General features: G+C 35.5%; 1 protein-coding gene across 1 annotated transcript in view; it reads left to right on the top strand.

The window, feature by feature from the left end:
* Positions 1-24,075, top strand: part of ADCY1 (adenylate cyclase 1) — a 177,907-nt gene that overhangs the window by 97,883 nt on the left and 55,949 nt on the right. Inside the window, exons 3-6 of the mRNA XM_058183642.1 lie at positions 2,518-2,636; positions 7,363-7,474; positions 18,602-18,729; positions 23,077-23,235. Coding sequence (XP_058039625.1) covers positions 2,518-2,636; positions 7,363-7,474; positions 18,602-18,729; positions 23,077-23,235 — 518 coding nt within the window. The remainder of the gene's footprint in view (positions 1-2,517; positions 2,637-7,362; positions 7,475-18,601; positions 18,730-23,076; positions 23,236-24,075) is intronic.

Genomic DNA, 24,075 nt, shown 5'->3' with positions numbered 1-24,075 from the left:
CAGTATTCCTGAATAATTAGGAATAAGTTGGAGTAATCTAACTATTGGAGAAAAACTGGGTGAACTTCAGTACTTCTATATTTTGAAGAGTCAAGCACAAAAATATTAAACTTTCCTTGCCTACTTCATTTGTTAAAAAATTAAGAAGTACTATTAACTAAAAGGGTTTTTTTTTAAGTTTTTTTTTTTAAAAAACGGTTTTTTAAAATAAACAGTCGGATGTTAGATAATATAAAATTGCCACTTTTAAGCACATCAATAGCATAACCTTAATTAATTAACCTTAATTGCCTTATACAATGTAAGCCGCCCTGAGTCTTCGGAGAAGGGCGGGATATAAATTCAAATTAAAAAAAATTAATGTTTAACTGATACCAGTTTCAGTAAATAATTTTGTAATGGTTTTGTCTCACTGTTTTATAATCTGCCTTGCTAGGCATAGCAAAAGAGCAGATTAATTAAATTCCAAAACAGCAGACAGAAAAGATAGCAATTGATCCTACATTCTTTCACACACTAACATTATAGATTCTACTATAAGCTGTTATTAGTAGCATTATGTTCATAATGGTAATAAGAGCCAATTATCTGCTCTTGAAGTTCTGTTCAGCAAAAAGATTTATGCTGTGCAGAGGAATGGAGATACTAAGATGGCATCTCAAAAATACATAAGTGAATCCTACTATTTTTCCAGAAAGCAAAAAATCACCAATTTTTTGGTGATTGGCCAATCCATTCCCTCTTAATTCATGAAAAGTGATATATGACTAATAGTTCACATTTGAAGATTTTGAGGAATGTTAATATTTACCAACCATTTTTATCATTTTAAGAAATTCAAAAGAAACAAGAAGAAAAACTGGAAGTTTTTATAACATATCTATTTGTAAAAAATCAACAACAAACAAGAACGTCTATATGTTTCTGAAAATTACCACAACTTTTATTATAGAATGTTTTAAATAACATTTAATTAACGATCAGCATTGATCAGTTTAGTGCTAGCTTTGCTTGCAGTTCCATTAATCATAAATTTTATATAACACTTAGAGGTGTACACAGCCAAACCCATGATCCTTATGCTGGATGAAAATAATTGACATTTCTGAAAGGGGAAAGCAGATCCACTGCTGGATAAAAATAATAAGTGCAGTATTAAATTATGAACATTTTAAACATCTTCATAATCTTATGCCTGAAATAATCCTAATTCTGTTTTCTGGGTTGGTTTTACATTATATTTTTAAGTATATAAATTAGACACAATGAATTATTTCATTAACTCTTAATTATTTATAATTAGGGTTTGTATGCAGCCTCATTTCTTTAATCTAAATGTCTTATAATATAATGTGATACAAAAACGATAAGTAAAATAAAAATAACTGCTTATACCAGAATTGGTCATGAATTATCAATATTTTTTAACAATAAAGACATCTCTAACAATAAAAAAAAAGTAACGGTTTTGGTATCAGTGATCTTGTACATATTGTCAAAAACCTTAATTACAGCTCAGGTTTTATAACAGCCTTTTCTTTTTAAAAAAAATATTTTAAGTACAAATACAAACATAGTACATATACATCTAAATACAAAAAAGGAAAAAAAATGTTGGCTCAACAGACTAATGCAGTCTGTTATTAGCACAGCTGCTTGCAATTACTGCAAGTTCAAGTCCCACCAGGCCCAAGGTTGACTCAGCCTTCCATCCTTTATAAGGTAAGTAAAATGAGGACCCAGATTGTTGGGGGGGCAATAAGTTGACTTTGTATATAATATACAAATGGATGAAGACTATTTGCTTAACACAATGTAAGCCGCCCTGAGTCTTCGGAGAAGGGCGGGATATAAATTCAAAAAAAAAAACAAAAAACAAATAATACAGTGCACCCCCACCCCCAAAGACCTTTTTCAACATTTATATATATATATACAATATATTCCAATTGTCCACTTATCCCCTCCAAAACAGTATATATTCTTGAGTAGGTTTATTCCCTTTGCCTTCCACCGACACTGTTTTTATAAAATCCTGTCATATTTCATTATAATTGTTTACTTTCATCATACTTGAAGTCTCTGTGAAAGAGAAACATCTTGATTGTCTTACTGATAAAGAGGAGGCTCTTCTATCTTCTGAGGGACAGACTGTTTCAAAGGATAGAAGCCATAGCAGAAGCAAGGGATTCCTGATTCTTGTAATTCTGTAAGGGGCGTGCATAAGAGCACCAGCATGACTACCACCCCTGTCCTAATGTTCCCTTTAATTGTACTCATGTTATGTATTCAATTCATGCTTATACTTATATATATATATTATTTAATATGTATTTGATAAAATAAATAAATAAAATAAATAAATAAATAAATTTGCAAAATGTCATAGTTTGTCAAACACTGGGATAATTCTGTTCAGAATGGAAGTCTCAAAGATATTCCAGTTTACTAGATGTAATGAAAAGAAGAAAAGTTCATCATGTGTCTTACAATTAATATGTTTGTTCTTATTTTTAGGAACGACTCCTGATGAGCCTTTTGCCCAGAAATGTTGCCATGGAAATGAAGGAAGATTTCCTTAAGCCACCTGAAAGAATTTTCCATAAGATTTACATTCAGAGGCATGACAATGTTAGGTAGGATTGATATGAACTTACAAAATAAACCAGGCTATATGAACTTTTCATGTATCTATAATAATGAGAGGCAGTGAAAAGTAAAAACATATGCAATGAAAATCTGAGTCCCTGCAAGTGAAGAGTCTATCAACTTATTTTGAGTCAGTAAAGTAGAAAATACAGTTGTAATATAAGGAAAAATACAATCTCATTCAAAATACTACAAGATATACAACCAAGCAAATGCCATGCTAGTTTTTAACGGACAATGGACAATGTTTTCATTAAACCCTTTCTTTATAGGCTGTTTTGGAAACCAAGTTAGTTACTAAATTCTAGTAACTAAGAATTAGTTTCATTTGGAACAGAAGCCTTCAGTGATCTCCCTAATTGAAGAATTATTTTAGCATGACTACTACTACTAGCCTTGTAATTTTTTTTTAATTCAGAATTTAGCTAAACATGTTAGAGAAACTCTTTTCAGGTACAAACAGAAATCTTTGATTTCTGTCTATATTCATTTTGACAAGCTCAAATTGTACACTATTAATTTAGTATTTTCAATTATTATTACAATACCAAGGCCCCAATAGAATTATTTATATCTACTTTGTTTCTTGATGAGTTTGAGCCCACACTCACTATCTTTAGGAATATATCTCCACATGACTCATATGCAAATATGAGCAAAATTTGCTTCCAAGAACAAGAAGGTACACTTATTTTACTGAACTGCTTCATTTATATATTTCATTGAATTCTGAATGTTTGTAGTAAGCATCTTTTATAGATAAAACTTTATTTAGAATGACATGCCTGAAAGTAAACTTGCATTTAGAATATCAGTTTGAAATCACTTGGAAGAAATCATAGAATAGTCTCTTAAAAAGGAAGATGCTGCATCACCTGACATCAAAAAGGTGATAAGGCATATTGCCAACAAAACGTCTGGATTGTTGCTTTCCTTCATTAAGTTTCAGATCCATCATTCAGAATCCATCTCTCTTTCATTAGATACCTCACTCCAGTAAGAAAGCCAGGATTTGTTTAAGGAAAACATTCCTTCTTATGAAAGGCTGGCAAAAAGTATTCCAGATTACTCTTGGGCACCTGCTGCCCTCACCTTTCTCTAATAAGTGTTCTGCATCCAGTTGTGAAATTTGAACTGGTTTACTACCGGTTTACTGGCTGTGCATGCTTGCACCAAATGCAAGGTGCGTGCGTGCAGTGCACGGCAAAAGGAGGCATGTGGTAAGTAGAACAGTGCGTGGGGGGGTGATCAGCTATGGCCTGTGATCTTTTTTTTACTTTTAAAAGCATTTTTTTTCAACCTCTTCAGCCAAAGAGGTTGTAGAAAAAATGCTTTCGAAAGTTAAAAAAAAAGGTTCTGATGATTGCGCGGCTCAGCTGGAATCGTCAGAGTCTTTTAAAAGCATTTTTTTACAATCTCTTCAGCCAAAGAGGTTGTAGAAAAAATGCTTTTGAAAGTTTAAAAAAAAGGTTCTGATGATTGCGTGGCTCAGCTGTGATCCTCAGAGCCTTTTTTTACCTTTTAAAAGCATTTTTTACAACCTATTCGGCCAAATAGGTTGTAAAAAATGCTTTTAAAAGTTAAAAAAAGGCTCTGACGATCATGTGGTTCAGCTGGGCATGGGTGGAGGGGGAGGGATTTTTGCTACTGGTTCTCTGAACCACCCACCACCATTGCTACCAGATTGGCTGATCCAGTCTGAACCGGGAGCATTTCACCCCGTCTGCATCCCTTTGCTGGGCAAGTGTTTACTACTTCACCAATACTTCCCATGATCAAGTGGCTCGTAACTGAACTGTATGCAATGCCTCAAGAACTTGGGTGAGCTGTCTACTCCATGCACACATTAATCCATTCCCATTAAGCTACTTAATGGCAGGCCAAATCACCATTCCGTAGAAAGAAATAAACTAAAAAGACATTATCTGGCTCACACATCTCCTGTTTTATCTAACCCAGCACTTATTTTTTTAAGAACGTGAATAAGAGACACAGGTCTCCTGATGCTTTTTTAGCAGCAGCAACAAAAGCAGCAGCTAGTTTCTATTCTTGCAAGTCTCTGTGCCCATCTCAAATACAGAGATACCACAGCTGGTTCACACATAGTATTGAGGCAAAACATAATTTTTATTTTTGTTTAAAAGGTTTCGTATGGTGTTGTGGCATTCAGCAATGACTTACACAGCATATGAGACCTCCATATAAAAGGTGGGTGGCTGACAGATTTGAAGAAAGTATAAAGGATGATAGAAAGTTTTTTGAATAAAGGCTATAAGACTGTAATTGGTGAGGTGGAAATCCGGAGGGTTCACACCAGATTGGGGCCATTACAACTTTTAAAACTGTTACAACTATAATATAAATGTAATTAGAAAAAAAATGAAGAAAATCCTAAATTGTATATTTTTAAAATACCCAAAAGAAAAGAAAACTAAAACAGAAAAAAAGCAAAACATATCTCAACTATCTAATCCTACATTGCATCAACAGAGGGATAGTTTCAAGATCATATGAAGTGACTTGACTATATTGCACTTGTGAAAACACACTTGAAATACCATATCTAATTCCAATCACTAAGATATTAAAAAGATGCTGAAATTCTAGAAAGAGTGCAGAGAAAAGCAACAAAGGTGATAAGGGGTCTGGAGGCCTTAACTGAGGGAACTAGAAATTAGGTAATGAAGAAAAGGATTAGGGGTGATATGATAACAGTCTTCCAGTACTTGAGGAACTGTCACAGAGAAGAGTGAATCAACTTATTCTCCAAAGCACCCGGGGGCAGGAGAAGAAGCAATGGGTGGAAAAACATTAAAGAGAGATCCAATTTAGAACTAAAGAAAAAATTCTGGACAATGAGAACAATTAATCAATGGAATGGCTTGCTTCTGGAACTTGTAGGTATTCTATCTCTCAAGGTTTTCAAGAATTGACTGGACAGCCATTTGTCCAGAATTGTAGAGGATTTATATTAGGTGTTGGACCAGAAGACCTCTAAAATCTCTTCATCTCTTCCATTCCTCTGTTCTATCTCTCAAGATTACCAAAAATGGTCCATTAACATGGATACTATCTCTGGAGCATTTAAACACATATACAGATATTTAAAGCTGGGTTTTGGGACAAAATATGGTTAAGGTTTTATTGGATAATTTCTTTTTTCCCTGGTATTCTGGATTAAAGCAGTTAATAAGTGAACACTCTCCTGGTAGGTAATTTTTCTCAGCCATTTTTCTCTGGATCCAGTTTGGCCACTGAGGATTTTATTTTATTTTTTTAACAATAATATAGCAATAAGAATAAAATGATGTACCGTTTCTTAATCTTGTTTGCAATACAGGAGATCAAGGAAGAAAAATTACAACCTGCCCCAGATGGATGGCATTGCTATTATGATACAATTGTATTGTTTTTAATTTTCTGTTTATGTTATACCTTGCTTTGAACTAAATGAAGCAACATAAAATAATGTAAAATATCATGGTAATAAAGACATGGTCATGTAGAAATACCTATGATAAAATAGAAGGAACAAGACATGTGACTTTGGTAAAAGACATTGCTGCTTTAATTAGTTGAAGAGAGGTTTTTCCTGTGTGCTCCTGTATGTTTAAAAGCATGTCTTTTGAAGTACAGGTAGTCCTCAACTTATGACCACAATTGAGCCCAAAATTTATGTTGGTAGACATTTGTTAAGTGAGTTTTGCCCCATTTTATGACTTTTATTGTCACAGTTGTTAAATGAATCACTGCAATTGTTAAATTAGTAACACGGTTGTGAAGTGAATGTGGTTTCACCATTGAATTGCTTGTCAGAAGGTCACAAAATGGGATCATATGACTCCAGGACACTGCAACCATCATAAATGTGGGTCAGTTCTCAAGCATCTGAATGTAAATCATGACCATGAAGATACTGCAATGGTCATAAGTGTGAAAAATGGAAAAATGGTCATAAGTCCCTTTTTTCAGTGTTGTTGTAACTTCAAACGGTCACTAAGTGAACTGTTGTAAATCAAGGACTACCTGTACTTGCACTGAGTTATGGTGATATAATTGGAATTGGAATTTATAGATATAGGTTTCATCTTAAATCAAAATCAAAGTAAGGGACAGGGATAATACAAATGTACACAGGAACTGATGAGTATGAAGGAGGTATCGTGGTGGTCAAATTAACTCAAAAATATTAGCTCAGCTTTATAAGAAATTTGTTGGAGCTAAAATCTGCAAACCATAATTCTGCCAGCACCTCTGAGTGACTGAGTACCCCATCCCTTCAAGATATGACCAAGAAAAGGCTGGCTACGTAAAATAATTCACAGTCATCACAATTTTCTGATTCTCTGTGGTCAGCTTTAATACACGCACACACACACACACACACATATATACCTTTTTGCCAATTTGCAGTAAGTTTCACAACTACACTGCCAAGACTTGCCAAAGTTTTGATCCAACATACCAGTTATTCACTGAAAGTATAGTACAAATAGTATACACTAACATAAATATTGTGATTTCATTACCTTTATAATTTTCTCGAGTATTCCATTGGTTTTTTTAGTTTTATTTCTGTAGTAGATTAAAAATGAAGGATTATAATATATTTTTGTTTTATGTTCCTTCCCCAATTTTCTCTGTGAATTCCTTTAAAATGTTAACATGTACATTATTGGCAAAATATGTCTGACTCTTCCTTTCCCTTTACAGTATATTATTTGCAGACATTGTGGGGTTTACCAGTTTGGCATCTCAGTGCACTGCTCAAGAACTAGTGAAGCTTCTGAATGAACTTTTCGGAAAGTTTGACGAATTAGCCACAGTAAGTGCGTATGCTTTTGTCACCATGAATTTAATTGCTTTGTGAATTATACATAGCTGAGATGTGTTTCTAATCCAATTTCCATCGCTTTTTCTTCTAAAAAGTCAATAGCTCATCAAATACTTTGGTTAACAATCTAAAAAAGCCAGGTTTAAACTATTGATGTAAGGTTTTTGGTTTTTTTTTTTTGCATTTATATCCTGCCCTTCTCCGAAGACTCAGGGCAGCTTACAGTGTGTAAGGCAATAGTCTCATTCTATTTGTATATTTACAAAGTCAACTTATTGCCCCCCCAACAATCTGGGTCCTCATTTTACCTACCTTATAAAGGATGGAAGGCTGAGTCAACCTTGGGCCTGGTGGGACTCGAGCCTGCAGTAATTGTTTAATAACCTGTGTTTAATAACAGGCTGTCTTACAGCCTGAGCCACCACGGCCCTTCCAAGTACCATTTTTGTGCTCATGATGGCTAAAAAACTACTAGCTTTGTTTTCATTCTTGCTGAGTTGGGAATGTTGCATTATAGATGAAAATTCTAATTTAATCTGTAAAAGTAGGTATTCCACAGGATTTTTAAAAAAACAAAAAGCCTGTATGTTGTAGCCTTTTTCATTCTGTAGCTTTAAAAAAATGTTCTATGCAGTCCTTAGCTACCAGAAGTCAGCCACCTCTAAAATAATCAGTTGGAGCTGCAAACGATTTAGTAATAAAAAGAATAATTAGAACTGATATTTCATCACCAGTTGTTTTATTATCAATGGACATATTTACATAACACAATTAAAATTATTTTGAAGAATTAATATTGATCATACAGTGCATAGAGTGCAGAACTACATAAAGTTCCATATTTTTTCACTTGGAAAAAACTGATAATATTGATTAGGCAATTTTATATGTGCATATTTTCTTTGATTTATTAATTTCATCCTTCTATTTTACTAAAATTCAAGCGCATTTGGTACTCTGTTGCATGGGTGTGTTTGTTTGGAATCTACTTGGTTTTTTGTTCTGTTTTGGTTTTTGCCTTTTCTGTAGTACTAGACAATTGCTTGTGTAGAAAAGAAAGAAAAAGTAGGAGGGAACATAAGCATTAATTTCTATAGATTAAGTTTTATCCTATATATTTTATCACACTTAATTTTGCTTTCTAGCACCACTTTTAGCAGGTAATTTAGTTTAACAGTAGCACAAATTCATTTTTCCTTTGTATTTCTGTTTTGCTAACCTGTACCATACCTTAAATATTTGAAAGAAGAACTTGCCATCACAGGGAAAAAAGGTCGCCATTGCATATATGAGTCCATCTACCTTGCTGTTGCTCATATTCTTCTTCTCTTATGTTCCATCTTCCCAATATTACAGCTTTATCTAGGGCATTAGGTTTTGTGTACTGTATCTGAAATAGGATAATTTGAGCCTGATCATTTGTGCCTCAAATGAGAACTCTAGGTGGATTTGTTTGGTTGGTTGGTTGGTTTTCTTGATTGTGTTCACAGTATTCTCAGGAGGATTCTCCAATCAAAAAGTTAAAAAAATAATCTTTCTACCCTATTTCTTCAAAGTGCAACTTTCATTTTCATACATCACAGGAAATATTGTGATTGAATGATTCTGTATACTGCAGGCATAGATCATTTTTTTACAAAAATACAACATATTTGATTGATTGATTGATTGATTGGAGTTGAACTGAGTTGATTTGATAACACCAGCAGATAAAATATTTTTAAAAATATTAAAAGTGCCATGATAAAGTGTTTTTGCCTGCTGCTTAAAAAATAGCAAATGACTGTAGCTTAATGATAGTGGAAACATGTCTTTTTATTGATGCTGGTCAGATTTTAAATAGAAGAGGGACATTAAAGAAAATGTTCTTAAAATAGAAGAAAGTAGATATGGGAATTGCTGTTAGCTTAGTCATATGACACTTGAGACTTTAAAGATAAGTATCAGCGTATTGAAATGGTCTCAGAGGCAATTTGATATTGCAGCTCTATTAAAATTGCCTTACAATGAATCAGACAAGATATATTAGAGGCCAACATATTCTGTGTATAAAGCTAGTCTTGCCCATGATATATTACAGTCATTCTGTTGAGATAACATATGGGAAATGGCCTAGCTACCAAATCAGATAAAACCTACAGTGACATGAACATCTTAATGAACTTCTTTTTTAGAGGATGAGTGAATGTGCAGCCATCCAGAACATATTATACAACTTGTTCCCAAATACAAAACCATCTAGCCACCACCAATTCTGTTGTGTCAAGATTCAACTCCACTTTTATTATCAATATAAATTACTGCATTTGGCTACAGTCATTTTGAAACTGTCTGGACTGCTAGATATAGACTTCTACTCAACTGTCCGGAAAGCCTTCCATTTGTGTTACACTGAGTAATGGTTTAACAGTTTAGAAACCATATCTAGGTATAAATATATTTATACATATTTATGTCAGAAGAAGTGATGTATTCCAGGAAGGCAGGCCTCAGTATTGAAGACAGATACTTGACAACTTTTGATAACTTTTCATTATTATAACTACATAATGTGAATTTGCTGAATCAAGTCCTACAAGCATTTTTGAGGTAACTCTAAAATTTGTCAAAATATTTACTTTCTTGGGTATGGAATCAATCAAGAAAGCTGATATTATATATCAGAGTGTTATTATAACTCCAAAAATACAATATCAACTTTTTAAAGGAGTTCCTCTATGTCATGAGTTGATTTCACAATTGTGATTAATTTAATATTTGTATAGTCACATGTTTTCTAGAAATTAAAAATTGTTCATGAAACAAATTATTTGTGTCCACTTCTTTTTAATGTAATGCAACTGTTTTGCATGTCTGTCCCATTCACATATGAAACAACAATACTTGATATCTGAGCTGCACTCAAAGCAGCAGAGCCACTACTTTTAGATCTCTATGGATATTCCATGTATACTCAATGCAATGGATGGGCTTTAACAACAGTTCCACGTTTTTGTATCTTTCCTTAATATGTGCAGTATAGCCAACAAATACTGAAGGGCGTAGATTGCCATTATGTAATAGGATAGCTTTGAGGCTTAACACTGATGAATCCATAAAAGAAACCATTCTTTGGGTCTTGCTCATAACCCAAAGCTGTGAACAAACCATCAATGTCAGTACAGAAAATGAGCTTGTCATGAAGCTTAAGAAACTTCTTAAATCATCTTGGTGACTTCGAAAGACATAAATTTTCATACCTGCTGAGAACAAACACTATCCATGCGGTCAAGTTCAAGTTCTGCTTCTGACTTTGATAAACCTCAGTCCTTGACTGGGTCATTTAATTCTGATTATGTTATGAGATGAGACCCACCAGACATACACAGTTCAGAAGCTGGATCATTGTCACTTTCTGTGCCTAGTCGGTACGTTGCAACATCTTCATCTGTTTCATCTAAGCTCCATTTCTTTGGTGATTTTGGTACTGGCAAATTGTCATCATATTGGTCTCATTGCTGAAGACAGATTAGGGTATTTAATTGATTTCTTATTTTTAGCAAAGAAACCAGTGATATTAGTGAGACAGAAGTAACAATATGTCACATGATCATTCTCTTCTTGCCATATTTTTGGAATAGCAAACGGCATTGACTTCCAAATTCCTCTGAGCCAAGCTCGAAGATAAATAGGACATCTTTCACAATAAACGTGAGGAGCCCAGGCCTGGACAAACACTTTCTCAACAAGTCCAGTTACTGTGCATCTTTGAGACTTAAGCATATATTCACCACCAATATAGCAAAATCTTCTTCCTGTTATTGTCTTATTCATGTGATTCTCATCTTTAAGTGTATCTAACATTTGTCATCCCTCTGGCATTCTGTCTTAATTTACAGGTTATGATCATTTACTTTTCAACATCTGGGTTTAAATGCTGTATTTTCTAATCCATGGCATCTTTTTCTCCACCATTTATCTGCATTTTTCATCTCATGCACTTCTATTACCATTAGATTCTGTCCCAGCTGAGAAGAAAAGCATTGAAGCTGCACAGATGTGCTGCATATTTGGAAACTATATTGAACTCTCCGCTCACTTCACAATTCTGGCTGTGAGCTAACAAAGGGATTGCTGGGAGAAGAGACTGATTTCTTTGTTTGAAGACATGGTTCATCTTTCTTCCTTAAAGAGCCACCAAGAAGCTTTCAGAATGAAATTCACATACTAAACAATAGGTTAAATAATAGAGTCAACTAATTTAAGTTCCAAAATTAAAAAAGCATTTCCCTTTCCAAATATGCAACAATCCAACTGCAGATAATTGTATGTTGAGCTGCCACTGTTTTGTTTCGTATTGGACCAGGTTTTCAATGGAATTGTGGAATATAAGAGAAAAATCAAAATCCCAAAATCTTCAACCAAAAACTGTCTACTATTGACCTCACCCCATTCCTAAGAGGGCTATAAGGGGCGTGCATAAGAGCACAAAAGTGCCTACCGTTCCTGTCCTATTGTTCCCTTCATTATATCAAATTGATATAGTTGATGCATATTTTTTACACACACACACACACACACACACACACACATTCTTCAAAATATGTTGTTTTATCTATGACAATTGTTTGTGTATACTGTTGTGACAAAAATAAATAAATAAAAAATAAAAAAAAGTATCAACAAGAATTCTTTAGGAAAAAAGACATTTTGAATCTGTAGAAAGACTTGAAAAAAAAAAAAAAAGCAAAGCACCATAATGGCATATTAGGTCCCATCCCATAATATCTGGTCATATTACTTTTGGTGTGTCTTGCCATAGGTTTAGTATTATCTTTTTCTCCTCTTTCCCATGGGATAGATGAGATGACAAAATTCCTGACCACAGTACCAAGCGACTGTGCATGAAAGCCAAAGGGGGCACAGATTTTAACAAAATGTAGGCATCTAATGAAAGAATGAAGAACCACGGAAGTAAAGCACTTGCTTAAAGGATGGTGCTACACATAACAAGAGCCGGGAAGAATATATTTTAGAAACCAACTGACTTACCTTATCTGAAGGGCTTTAAACTAAAACTGGAAGGGGAGCGAGACGGACTTTTAGAAACTAATTCCAATTGCAAACCTCAGGGCAATCAACCAAGTGTTAAGAAAGAAAGGGAAGTATGAGGAACAAAACAGGTGATGAAGAGAGCAACAAAGGTGCAGTCAAAAAGAACTCAAACGCCTATACACCAGTGTTCAAAGTATGAGGAACAAATAGGGTGAACCTGAAATCCAAGTACAAAAGAGCAAATATGATATCGTTGTCATTACCAAAATTTGGTGGCATGAAACTCATGACTGGAATGTGTAGCTAGAGGGATTTAAATTATTCAAGAGAAGATGTAGAGTTATAGAGGATGTAGAGTAGTGATGATGCTGGAAACTACCCAGCAACCAGTCTTGCAAGAGAAATACTGTATATCCAAAAGTGCTTGAAAGGTGGGAACGAACAAACAGTTCGTTTGTGACCCCTGTTGTAAATTCACAAGTGACAATCTTGAACAAAATCCAAGAGAGCTGAGATCAAGCCAAAAACGTATCTCTTGATACAGGAAAGCTAGATGTCAAAGAGACTGTGAAAATTGGCAAACTGTTTGACATCCTCAACTGCAAGTATCAAAAAGTTCCGTGTGCCAAATTTGGCTGCCTTGCTGGCTGCAAAAAAGAAGATAAATAAATAAAATAAATAAATAAAATAAAATAAAGATGTGCCCAAGCAGAAACGACTACGCAAAAGGGCCAAGACGCTGAGAGACAAAGGCTCATTAAATATAAGAAGATAAATATTTCAGACATTTCGATACTGACAAATAAAGTAATTATCTCTCATGATGAAAATGAAGAACTGATGACTGATGATGACTGATGATGAAGAGGAAGAGGAATGTGATGGAAGTTATGAAGAGAGTTTAGATCTGTGATGGCGAACCTATGGCCATATAGATGCAACTAAAGTTATGCTGAAAGCAAAGAATTCATACCAGGTCTTTTGATGATCACCTGGCGGCAGTCTCCAGGAGGGCCTTTTACCAAGTACACTTGGTTCGCCAGTTGCGTCCCTTCCTTATGCTTCCGGGATGCCTTATGCATGGTCACTCACGCTCTGGTCACTTCTCGTCTGGATTATTGCAATGCTCTCTACATGGGGCTGCCCTTGAAGTGCACCTGGAGGCTGCAGTTAGTCCAGAATGCAGCTGCGCGAGTAGTAACGGGAGCCACTCGTTGCTCCCACGTAATACCACTGCTACGCAGTCTGCACTGGCTTCCTGTGGTCTTTCGGGTGCGCTTTAAGATTTTGGTTACCACCTTTAAAATGCTCCATGGCTTAGGACCCGGGTACTTACGGGACCGCCTGCTGTTACCTCATGCCTCCCACTGACCCGTACGCTCACACAGAGAGGGTCTTCTCAGGGTGCCGTCCGCCAAACAATGTCGGCTGGCGGCCCCCAGGGGCAGGGCCTTCTCTGTTGGAGCTCCTACGTTCTGGAACGAACTTCCCCCTGGCTTACGTCAAGTGCCTGACCTTTGGACCTTTCGCTGTGAGCTGAAAACACACTTATTTATTCAAGCGGGACTGGCTTAACAGTTTATTAAATTTTAATTGGGGTTTTATTATTTTAGGGTTTTAAATTTTAAATTTTAATTTTAATGTCGGCTACTTTTTTAATTATGCTCTGTTTTAAATTTTTGTTTTAATTGTATATATATTGGGTTTTTATCTTTTGGCTGTACACCACCCTGAGTCCTTCGGGAGAAGGGCGGTATAAAAATCTAATAAAATAAATAAATAAATAAATACTAGCAATTCGCTAGTACCATCGAAGAAGAACATTATTCTGTGTGCAGTGAGCTGGGTGGAAAATATAATTATCATTTCACAGAAAGGCTCAAAAACAGGAAAACCTGCTCAAGTGATTGCAGATAATCTGATGTATTTCATGAAGAAGAAAGGCATTGACAGAAGCTTGAAGGCTATTGGTTAATACTGGCTATGAAGGTGGTGCCATGCACTGGGTAGAGGTCAAGTTTGACTGGAAGTTGATCTGGTTGCTGTGTACACTTCATATGAATGAGTTACCCCTATGACATTTAATCACAAAATTGGATGGGAAGACCTTATCTAACAACAGATGGGCAGGTAAAATTGGCAACATGGTAGACACTGCAATATTATTTTATTATTATTATTTATTAAATTTTTATACCGCCCTTCTCCCGAAGGACTCAGGGCGGTGTACAGCCAGAGATAAAATACAAGATATATACAATTAAAACAAATTAAAACATAGCAAAATTACAAAAACGGCTAATAATTAAAATTTAAATTTAAAATATTTAAGAATATTAATAAAACCCCAATTTAAAATCAAACTATTATGCCAGTCCCGCTTGAGTAAATAAGTATGTTTTTAGCTCATGACGGAAGGTCCGAAGATCAGACACTTGATGTAGGCCAGGGGGGAGTTCATTCCAGAGTGTCGATGCTCCCACAGAGAAGGCCCTACCCCTGGGGGCCGCCAGCCGACACTGTTTGGCGGACGGCACCCTGAGGAGACCCTCTCTATGAGAGCGTACGGGTCGGTGGGAGGCATAGGGTAACAGCAGGCGGTCTCGTAAGTACCCGGGTCCTAAGCCATGGAGCGCTTTAAAGGTGGTAATCAAAATCTTGAAGCGCACCCGAAAGACCACAGGAAGCTAGTGCAGACTACGGAGCAGTGGTGTTACATGGGAGCCAAGAGCGGCTCCCATTACTACTCACGCAGCCGCATTCTGGACTAACTGCAGCCTCCGGGTGCACCTCAAGGGCAGCCCCATGTAGAGAGCATTGCAGTAATCCAACCGAGACGTAACCAGAGCGTGAGTGACTGTGCATAAGGCATCCCAGTCAAGGAAGGGACGCAACTGGCAGACCAAGCAGACTTGGTAAAAGGCCCTCCTGGAGACGGCTGCCAGATGTTCATCAAAGGACAGCCGTCCGTCCAGGAGGGCGCCCAAGTTGCGAGCCACCTCCTTTGGGGCCACTAACTCGCCCCCAACAGTCAGCTGCGGATGCAGCCGTTCTTTCACTACATCTCCTAAATCCAGATCATTAACCCACTGACCAGAGATAAAAATCAAGTCTAGCGCGCCTCCCCCAATGTGTGTAGGGCCATCAGTTACTTGAATCAGGTCCAAGGCCGTCATGGAGGCCTGGAACTTCTGAACCACCGTTGATGACAAGCCGGCCGATGGCAAGTTGAAATAGAACTTGACATTTATCCTTCATTCACCAGAGTTTCAATTGGTGAGCCTCTCATTTCACTGAGCAACAGTATTGTCTCTACTGATCAAATATGTGGATATAGGATCACAGAGGCAATAAGGATAGGAGAACTTCCACAGATTTGGCTCTACTAGAAATTGGCCCCATAAGCCATTTATGCTGGGTGACAACTGCAAATAAGCTTTGTCAAATATGGGTTTCGAAACATAGCTTTAAAGGCAAAACTCTCAAAAACTTAGGAATGATAGTGGAATACATAATTGATATGTACTACCCTTGTTGGTTCAACATCAAAGTAAAACATTCCTGGATTGAAGCCTGCATCATATGTTGTTCCAGCTGCAGCAAGTCAGACTGCAAAAGAAGGCTATAATAGATGCTACTTTGCCAACCATTCAGCACTCAGCATGGTACATTTTTAGTGAAATGATAATCCAGACACTTTTGTGTTCTGATCACATTCAAGAAAGGAGAGCTGGTGTACAAACGATCATTGACTTGAGGGGTGTAGATGATAACATGCTGGGAGATTTTTCTGTACATGAAAGAAAAATTCCTTTAACCAATGCCAGAGCATCTGCTTTGCTGGAGCTGATTGTAGTTAAACTGACTACAGCAGAAATAAAGGAGATCATTGACGAACCAATGCAATCACAGGTGTCCTGTCTTGCCCAATCAATAGAGAGATGTGTGAAACAGGTCACAGAGGCCACAAGTAAAGTGTATACACATCAGAGACATGAGGCTTATATCAGAGGCCAAGAAGCAAGTCAGCAACCGATGTCGAAGAACAAATCAAAAGAAGACTTGATGAAACTCACTTAAACATTTTTGTAACTCAGATAATTGCTTTCTGATGTTAGTTTATGATTGCATGGATTGCTTTTTCTTAGCTAGATAACATTCATGCAGAAAAAAATCTTTAATTTTTGTAGCTGAAGATGTAATTTTGAAAAGATAAAGTTAACAAACAGTATTTGGGTTACAAGAGACTTTTGTGGGGTATATGATCAGTCGTGGATTTACCAGACCAAGCTAAATATTGTGCAATTGCAAAAATAATAGTAGATTTGAATTTTTGGTGTACAAACACATATTTTCAGGACCTCTAACTGAAAAAAAAATTGCAAAAATTAATTTTCACCTCATTAAATGACATGCCCTATAAACTGGGGTCTCCAACCTTGGTCCCTTTAAGACTTGTGGACTTCAACTCCCAGAGTCCCTGGGAGTTGAAGTCCACAAGTCTTAAAGGGACCAAGGTTGGAGACCCCTGCTATAAAATACTAGTCTAAGGAAGAGGAGGGCTTGATAGCAGTATCTATAGCAATATCTAAGGGCTGCCGCAAACAAGAGGGAATCAATTCTCCAAAGTACCTTAAAGCAGTGCAAGAAGCAGTGAATGAAAATTGATCAAGGAGAAATCTAGCCTAAAAATAAGGAGACATTTCCTGACAGAATAATCAATCAGAGGAACACTTTGCCTTCAGAAGTTGTGGGTGCTCTATCACTGGAGGTTTTGAGAAGAAATTGGACAGCCATATGTCTGAAATGGTAATGAGTCTCCTGCTTCAGCAGGGGATTTACCTACAATATTTCCAGGGTCCCTTCCAACTCTGTTATTCTATTATGGATAGGTAATTTTTCTGTGCAAGTTGCTAGTTGGGCCACACCACATACATAAGCCAACTATTCCTTTCTTCTGCCCAGCAATTCTGAGGAAGTAACTGATCCTTCCCCATTGACTCTGCCTACATATCCCTCTCATATTTTTCAAATTAGAAAAAAGTGAATTTTAAATTTTGTTACCTAGCAAGTACTTTAAATTAACTAAGCCTTTATGATTTTGAACAGGAACCTGCAATGGGGGAAAAAAAGGTTGTTTCCCCTGCTACAATCTGGTTGTTCAGTAAACAGAAGAAGAAAGAAAGCAGTAAATTTTCTTCCTTTTTTCTCAGTAAACCATTGCAGCTTGCTGATTTCCTACTGCAATTTACTTTTTTGGAAAATCAGTAGTCCATACCTGTCCAGCCTACTCGCTGATAGCTGCATAGACAGGATAGCTGTAAAGTGTTTGGGTAGATGGACAAATGGATGGAGAGAATATAGAATTTTCAGAAAGATGTATTTTATATCGCCAGTTAGCAATTTCCTAAGCTTTTTTTTTAAATTATGAAGTCCTTATCAGTTTCAAACGAAAGAACTCATTCTGACTGTCAACAAAATTCTTAAGCAGATGTTCCATCTTAGTTCATCATGAGTGCTCATGTACTTGGAGAATGCAATAGCTTCCCGTTCCTCATTAGAAAATATTTAGAAGTCAGTCCCAATTCTCTAAAGTATATATCCACTAAGAAATGGTTGGTTTATTTTATACCAATAAATTTGCCATTCTCATGGGCAGTCAGATGTAATCCACTGATTGATTCTAATATGTTGCTAGATTTGATCATCATGAGCATCACATGTTAAACTCTGTGAATACTACCCTGGCATACCTGCTTCCTCTATGTCACCAAGCTTTATATATAACAGCAGCTGAAACTACAAGAAAACAAGGCAAAACCAAGAATAACAGAATGCAGATGTATACAACTGCATATATTTAAGGACACATACAGTAACATTTCTATGTATACTAAGTAAGATTATTTAAGATGAGATTGTCCATTTCAAAATGAAGCATTAAAATAGTAAACCAAGACTTCATAAAAGGGATGGGCTGTGATACAACTAAGGTAGTAGTGTTAGATATTTAAAATTAGTTATTATAGAAAGGTGTTCTGTTAAGCTAATTTTACTCGTCTCCCTATCTTTCCTTCATTAAAGGAAAACCATTGCAGAAGGATAAAGATCCTTGGTGACTGTTACTATTGTGTATCAGGATTGACCCAGCCCAAAACTGATCATGCTCATTGCTGTGTTGAAATGGGATTGGATATGATTGACACCATCACGTAAGTACTTTACCTGATTAATGTAATGTATTTTAGGTTAAAAAAAAATTCCAATCATTTAATCATTTTAAGAGAAGTTTGTGAATAGAGCAAAAAAGATAAAAGAAGAAGCAAGATTCTCTCATTACTTTAGGCTGCAGCATTATTCAATGTTGAATACAGGACTGGTGTGGAAAATGTTCAGCCACTGGAAAACTGATAGATGTAACTGAATGCCTACATTCAGCTTTGTCTGTCTCAAGTTGTGAAAATGTCCTGCTCTAAAGACCCAAATTCTTCCAAGAAATTTGCTTTAGTAGAACAGTATGTTATAACAGGGGATTTAAAAGATTAAAGATCCACTGAACTTATCTTCTGAAAAAAAAAAACAGTGCTCACTTTTATCAGCAAGAAATAGCAGAGCTTTAAAACTTTATTCTCCTTTGCTTAGTTGAGAACTGCTGTGCATGTGTGATTTCTGAGCTCTAAGAATTAACTTTTCATAGAAAACTGTTCAGAAGAACAGTATAAGGAGTATTTTTTATGTGTCATAAAATTAATACTCACTCTAACACAGAAACAAAGGGAGATAAATATATTTTCAGAATAATGTCTTTTTATTTTTATCTTTAAAAACAATTCTTTATAACAATATTTTTCTGTGGGCTATGTTTGCTTAGTTACATTAAAAAATTATAAAACAGTAATGTGTTACATTTAAATATTGCATGGTGGTAAACCGCAATTTTTCTTCGATATGAACATTCAATTTTTGTCAGCTGTCATAGCAATCTAAGATAAATATGCATAACTTTCTGATATAAGAAAATATAAGTAAATTAGGATCATATGCAAAATAAGCAAATGCTTGTCAATGGAAGCACTGCATGGAAGTTGTATCTGAAAATAAATCAATTTTAGCAAAATTTGAACAAAAGCAAGCAAAAGATAAGTAAATATATTTAATGTTACCTAGTTGCATTTTGCCCCAGTGACTTAATGCTAAAGTGAAGATTGTAAGGAAAACATTAAGAAAAATGTGTGTAATAGGTGCACTCAAACTGGAATTAAAAGAGGAATTTGCAAAATTTGTGTAAGCAAGGTATTTCTCAAAAGCAGATGGAATTTTACTTTAAATAGAACAGAATAAGATGATCTACTAGAAAATAAGGGGCATAGGGGGAGGAAAATGCAACATTGTCTTGGGTGCAACATGATTGTATTGAATTGCAATTTTCGTATCTTTCTCTCCATTGTTCGGGAGCATTGATTCACAGTACACGTAATCATAGCTGAATATTGTACTTTCATAGCTGAGTATTGCACTTGAAAATGAAAAGTTTTGAATGAAAACCCTACTAACTTGCAATTAGATAATGATACTATTAAAAAGGAGGGTTGAAGAATGTGAAAGTTCACCAGAAAGTCTATGCTTTTCTTTTATCATGTAGTTCTCAGTAAGTAAAATATTTTTGTTAAATAACTAAGAAATATTTGGAAATATAATACTTTTTTTTTTACCAGACGGTAAACCTTTGTCATTTTTCTCATGCATCATTTGTCTTAAAGAATTTCCTGTACAGGATGCTAATAGTTGAATTCTCTAATAATGAAAAACAAACCACACTAACCTCAAGAAAACTTTTAGACAGAAGCATTATATCTGTTCTACAAAATTATGACTCTTGTAGCCTGATTTCAGGACTATCCAAAAGCATGAAGAAAAGCATTAGTGCACAACCAGCAATCTGCAAACTTAAAGCTCATCAAGAGCTTACAACTAAAATTATAGTACCTGCCAGCAGCAAATCCCATGTTGCCTCTGCGTAAAAAACATATTCCTTTTAAAATGATTTTACTGATGGTTTTTTCTTTAATATATATGAGTACTTAGTGAACAGTACATTGTCTGAGTCAATTTACCTTATACAGAGTACTAATAACAATAATAATACTGTTTAGGTATACATAATATTTTTTCAACTTCTAAGATTTACAATGTATATGTATATAAATATGTATTATATTTTGTAACTGTACATATTAATGTTTTCCCCATTTCTACTTTCTATCTCTTTTTTCTAACCCCTAATACAACAATTCCCCTATTAAAAAGTATTATGTATCTATCCATCATCTCTTACCCTTTACTATTTAAGCATACATGGTGTTAAAGTGGGGTCAACACATGGTAGTAGTTTTTCAACTTCTAACATTTACATCACAGTTATAGTCGCTTATATCATGTGACAGTATGCATAATAACATTTTTCCAATTTCTAAGTTCTAGCTTTATTTTCCAATCTTCAGTAAGACAAATCCCATATTAAGAAGTATTCTGCATCTATCCATCATCTCTCACCCTTTTTAATATTTCAAGTCTTATTGATGTTTTGATCAATCTCCCATGCTCCCCCCTTAGGATCTTATATCCCTCTACATCACTCATGTTTAGTCTAAATATTTCCTCTGCCTCCAAATCTGCATCTTGTTATCTACTCTCTAAAATACTCATCAATGACTCTTTCATCTCTTCTAGGGGATCTTTCTCTTTAATCTTTTCTATTTATTTATTTATTTATTATTTATTTAATCATATTTATATACCGCCCTATCTCCCAAGGGACTCAGGGCGGTTTACAGGCACTAAAAACAGATAAATAGAATATAAATACAATATAAAACATTTAAAAAACTTATTCTAAAGCCCGTCCAATTAAAAATAGAAATAAAACCCAATTTAAAACCCAAAATTTAAAATCTAGCTCAGTCCTGCACAATTAAATAAGTATGTTTTAAGCCCGCGGCGGAAGGTCCGAAGGTCCGAAAGCTGACGAAGTCCGGGGGGTAGATCGTTCCAGAGGGTGGGAGCCCCCACAGAGAAGGCCCTTCCCCTGGGCGTCGCCAGACAACATTGCCTCGCTGACGGCACCCTGAGGAGACCCTCTCTGTGAGAGCGCACGGGACGGTGGGAGGTATTCGGTCGCAGTAGGCGGTCCCGTAAATAACCCGGCCATTTTGGCCTCTTGAAAAATACTACCTGCTCTATTTTAAGACTCTCTTCTATATCTTTATCTATTTGTGTCATTTGTAGATTTATGTCCTCTATTCTTTCCTCTACTCCTTATGAATTTTCCTCTGTTGTCTGTTTTTGTTCATTTTTCATTATCATTTGCTGGAGATTTCCTGATCTTACATCTTTATCATGCATCAGTTCCATCATCTCTATGGTTCCCTGTCATAGCTTCCTGGATATCTTGAAGCATTAATAGTATTTATGTTTGGGATGTATTTGTTCTTTCTTGTTGTAACATTTTGCTTTATTTTAGTGGGCTAAAAGTTACTTAGCAATCCATCCAGGTCCCAGTGTCCCAAGTGTCCAACAACAATATTAGAAGTGTCTAAGTGTCCAGAAAGAATATTAGAAGAATTTGCTTAGTCCCTGAACTGTTCCTCAAAATTTATAATATTTGTAATCCTCAAAATACGCCATTTTGCTCCCTCTGAATTATTCAGATTTGTAGGTCTTGCTTAGTTTTTCTCCTTTCGCCTCATAAAACATTCCATCAAAAAGTATTTGTAATCCAGAATAGCCCATCAAATCTCATTAATTCACAAATAGAACAGGGGATCTATTTCAAGGGCAATTCCTATTATTCATAATCCACACTTCTTTGAGAAATTTCAAAAAGCTCACCAGTCCCAAGCTGCCAGAAAACAAGTAGATAGGGGGGAAAAAGATGACCTTCCAGATATTGTTTGCCTTTCACTTTGTTGATCAATCCTGACTTTCTTTTCTTTTTTATCAGCCTCACTTTTTTTCCCCCCAGGCCCTTTCCAGCCATATAATGTCTTCTTTGGCCAGTAGATGGCGTTCCAACTTTAAATTCCAGTACCAAAATGTGGCAGAAGTGCTAACAGCTAAGTTCAACAAAAGAAAAAGAAATTTTCTTTATATAATTTCTTCCAGCAGTCAAACAATATTTCCAGCAAATTAAAATCACTTTTCACAGCACCACAAATTCTATCACTTAATCTAATACATCTTCATTAATGTTATCAATATAAATGATCAATAACATTTTCAATATTATTCTTGGATTATCACCCACTCGCCTGGATTAAGTATTTTCTTATACAACCATCTGTGGAGTCCTGGGGTTACAGTGTTATCCAGAAATGCATGATTGCTATCGCTAAGCAATGTGGTCACATGATCCTAGCTTTAATAATGGAAATCCTGGTCCCAATTGCCATTGTAACCCAAGTAGTTTCTATAGTAATAACACTGAAGTTTTTAAACTTTTGATTTATGAGGGAATGGTAAAAAAGATAGTCTCTTGATATTCTGATTTTTCTATATTTCAGATCAGTAGCTGAAGCCACTGAAGTAGATCTCAATATGAGAGTTGGTTTGCACACTGGAAGGGTTCTTTGTGGAGTTCTGGGTCTTCGAAAATGGCAGTATGATGTTTGGTCAAATGATGTGACGCTTGCTAATGTAATGGAAGCTGGAGGGTTGCCTGGGTAAGTCACAATATGCTTGCCAGTTATTTATTTATGAAGCACAAGTAGTATATTGATGCCACTGCTATAAAAATACAGTGAAATGCAAGACAAAGTGAAATCCATAAATCCTTTTGTCTAATTTAAACCTTTCTTTTAATTGTAAGCATGTAAACCAGTGGCAGACATGTCCTTCTGATTCTAGTTCTTCCTTACACTTGAGGATAGGATCATCAAAATATTATTTTACCATGTGTCCACCAGCTCCACTTCGCCATCATTCTTTTTCTAAAAAAAAAAAAAACTTCACAGGGGAACATCAAAGAGGCATCTTTGTAGAAAACCTTGTTTTATATTTATTCCAAACTCTTAGAATGGTAAGTCTAACAAAGTGGTTATGGAAATCAACATTTACTTTAACTTTATCATACCATAGGTAACCGTGTCATCCAAATCTTAATTTGTGATCTTCTAAATCAAGTTATCTCTTATATTGAAGGTTCACCCATTCTTTTAGCCAGATCAGACCAAACAACAAGCATTGAAATACAGTTTCAAATCCTTAACATCTTGTTGTAGTTTATATCTGATTCTTGGATTTTTTTTCCCTTGTCATATAAGCTTATGATATATCCATCTGCCATTGTTTAATGGAGTATCAGTTGCAAGTATTGTAATATCTGAAACAAAAAAAAACATCTTTGGTAAGAAATTCATCTTAATTACAGAAATTCTACCCAGTAATAATAAATGTAGTTTATCCCATCTAAATAAGTCCTTTTTAATATCATTCCAGAGAGAAATATAATTATTTTGAAATAATTTGTCTTTTATTAGTATTCCCCCCCAAATATTTCACCT

The sequence above is a fragment of the Ahaetulla prasina genome, chromosome 4, assembly GCF_028640845.1.
Source record: "Ahaetulla prasina isolate Xishuangbanna chromosome 4, ASM2864084v1, whole genome shotgun sequence".
Taxonomy (NCBI): domain Eukaryota; kingdom Metazoa; phylum Chordata; class Lepidosauria; order Squamata; family Colubridae; genus Ahaetulla; species Ahaetulla prasina.
Note: the sequence above shows the minus strand (reverse complement) of the source record. Positions and strands in the feature narration are given on the sequence as shown.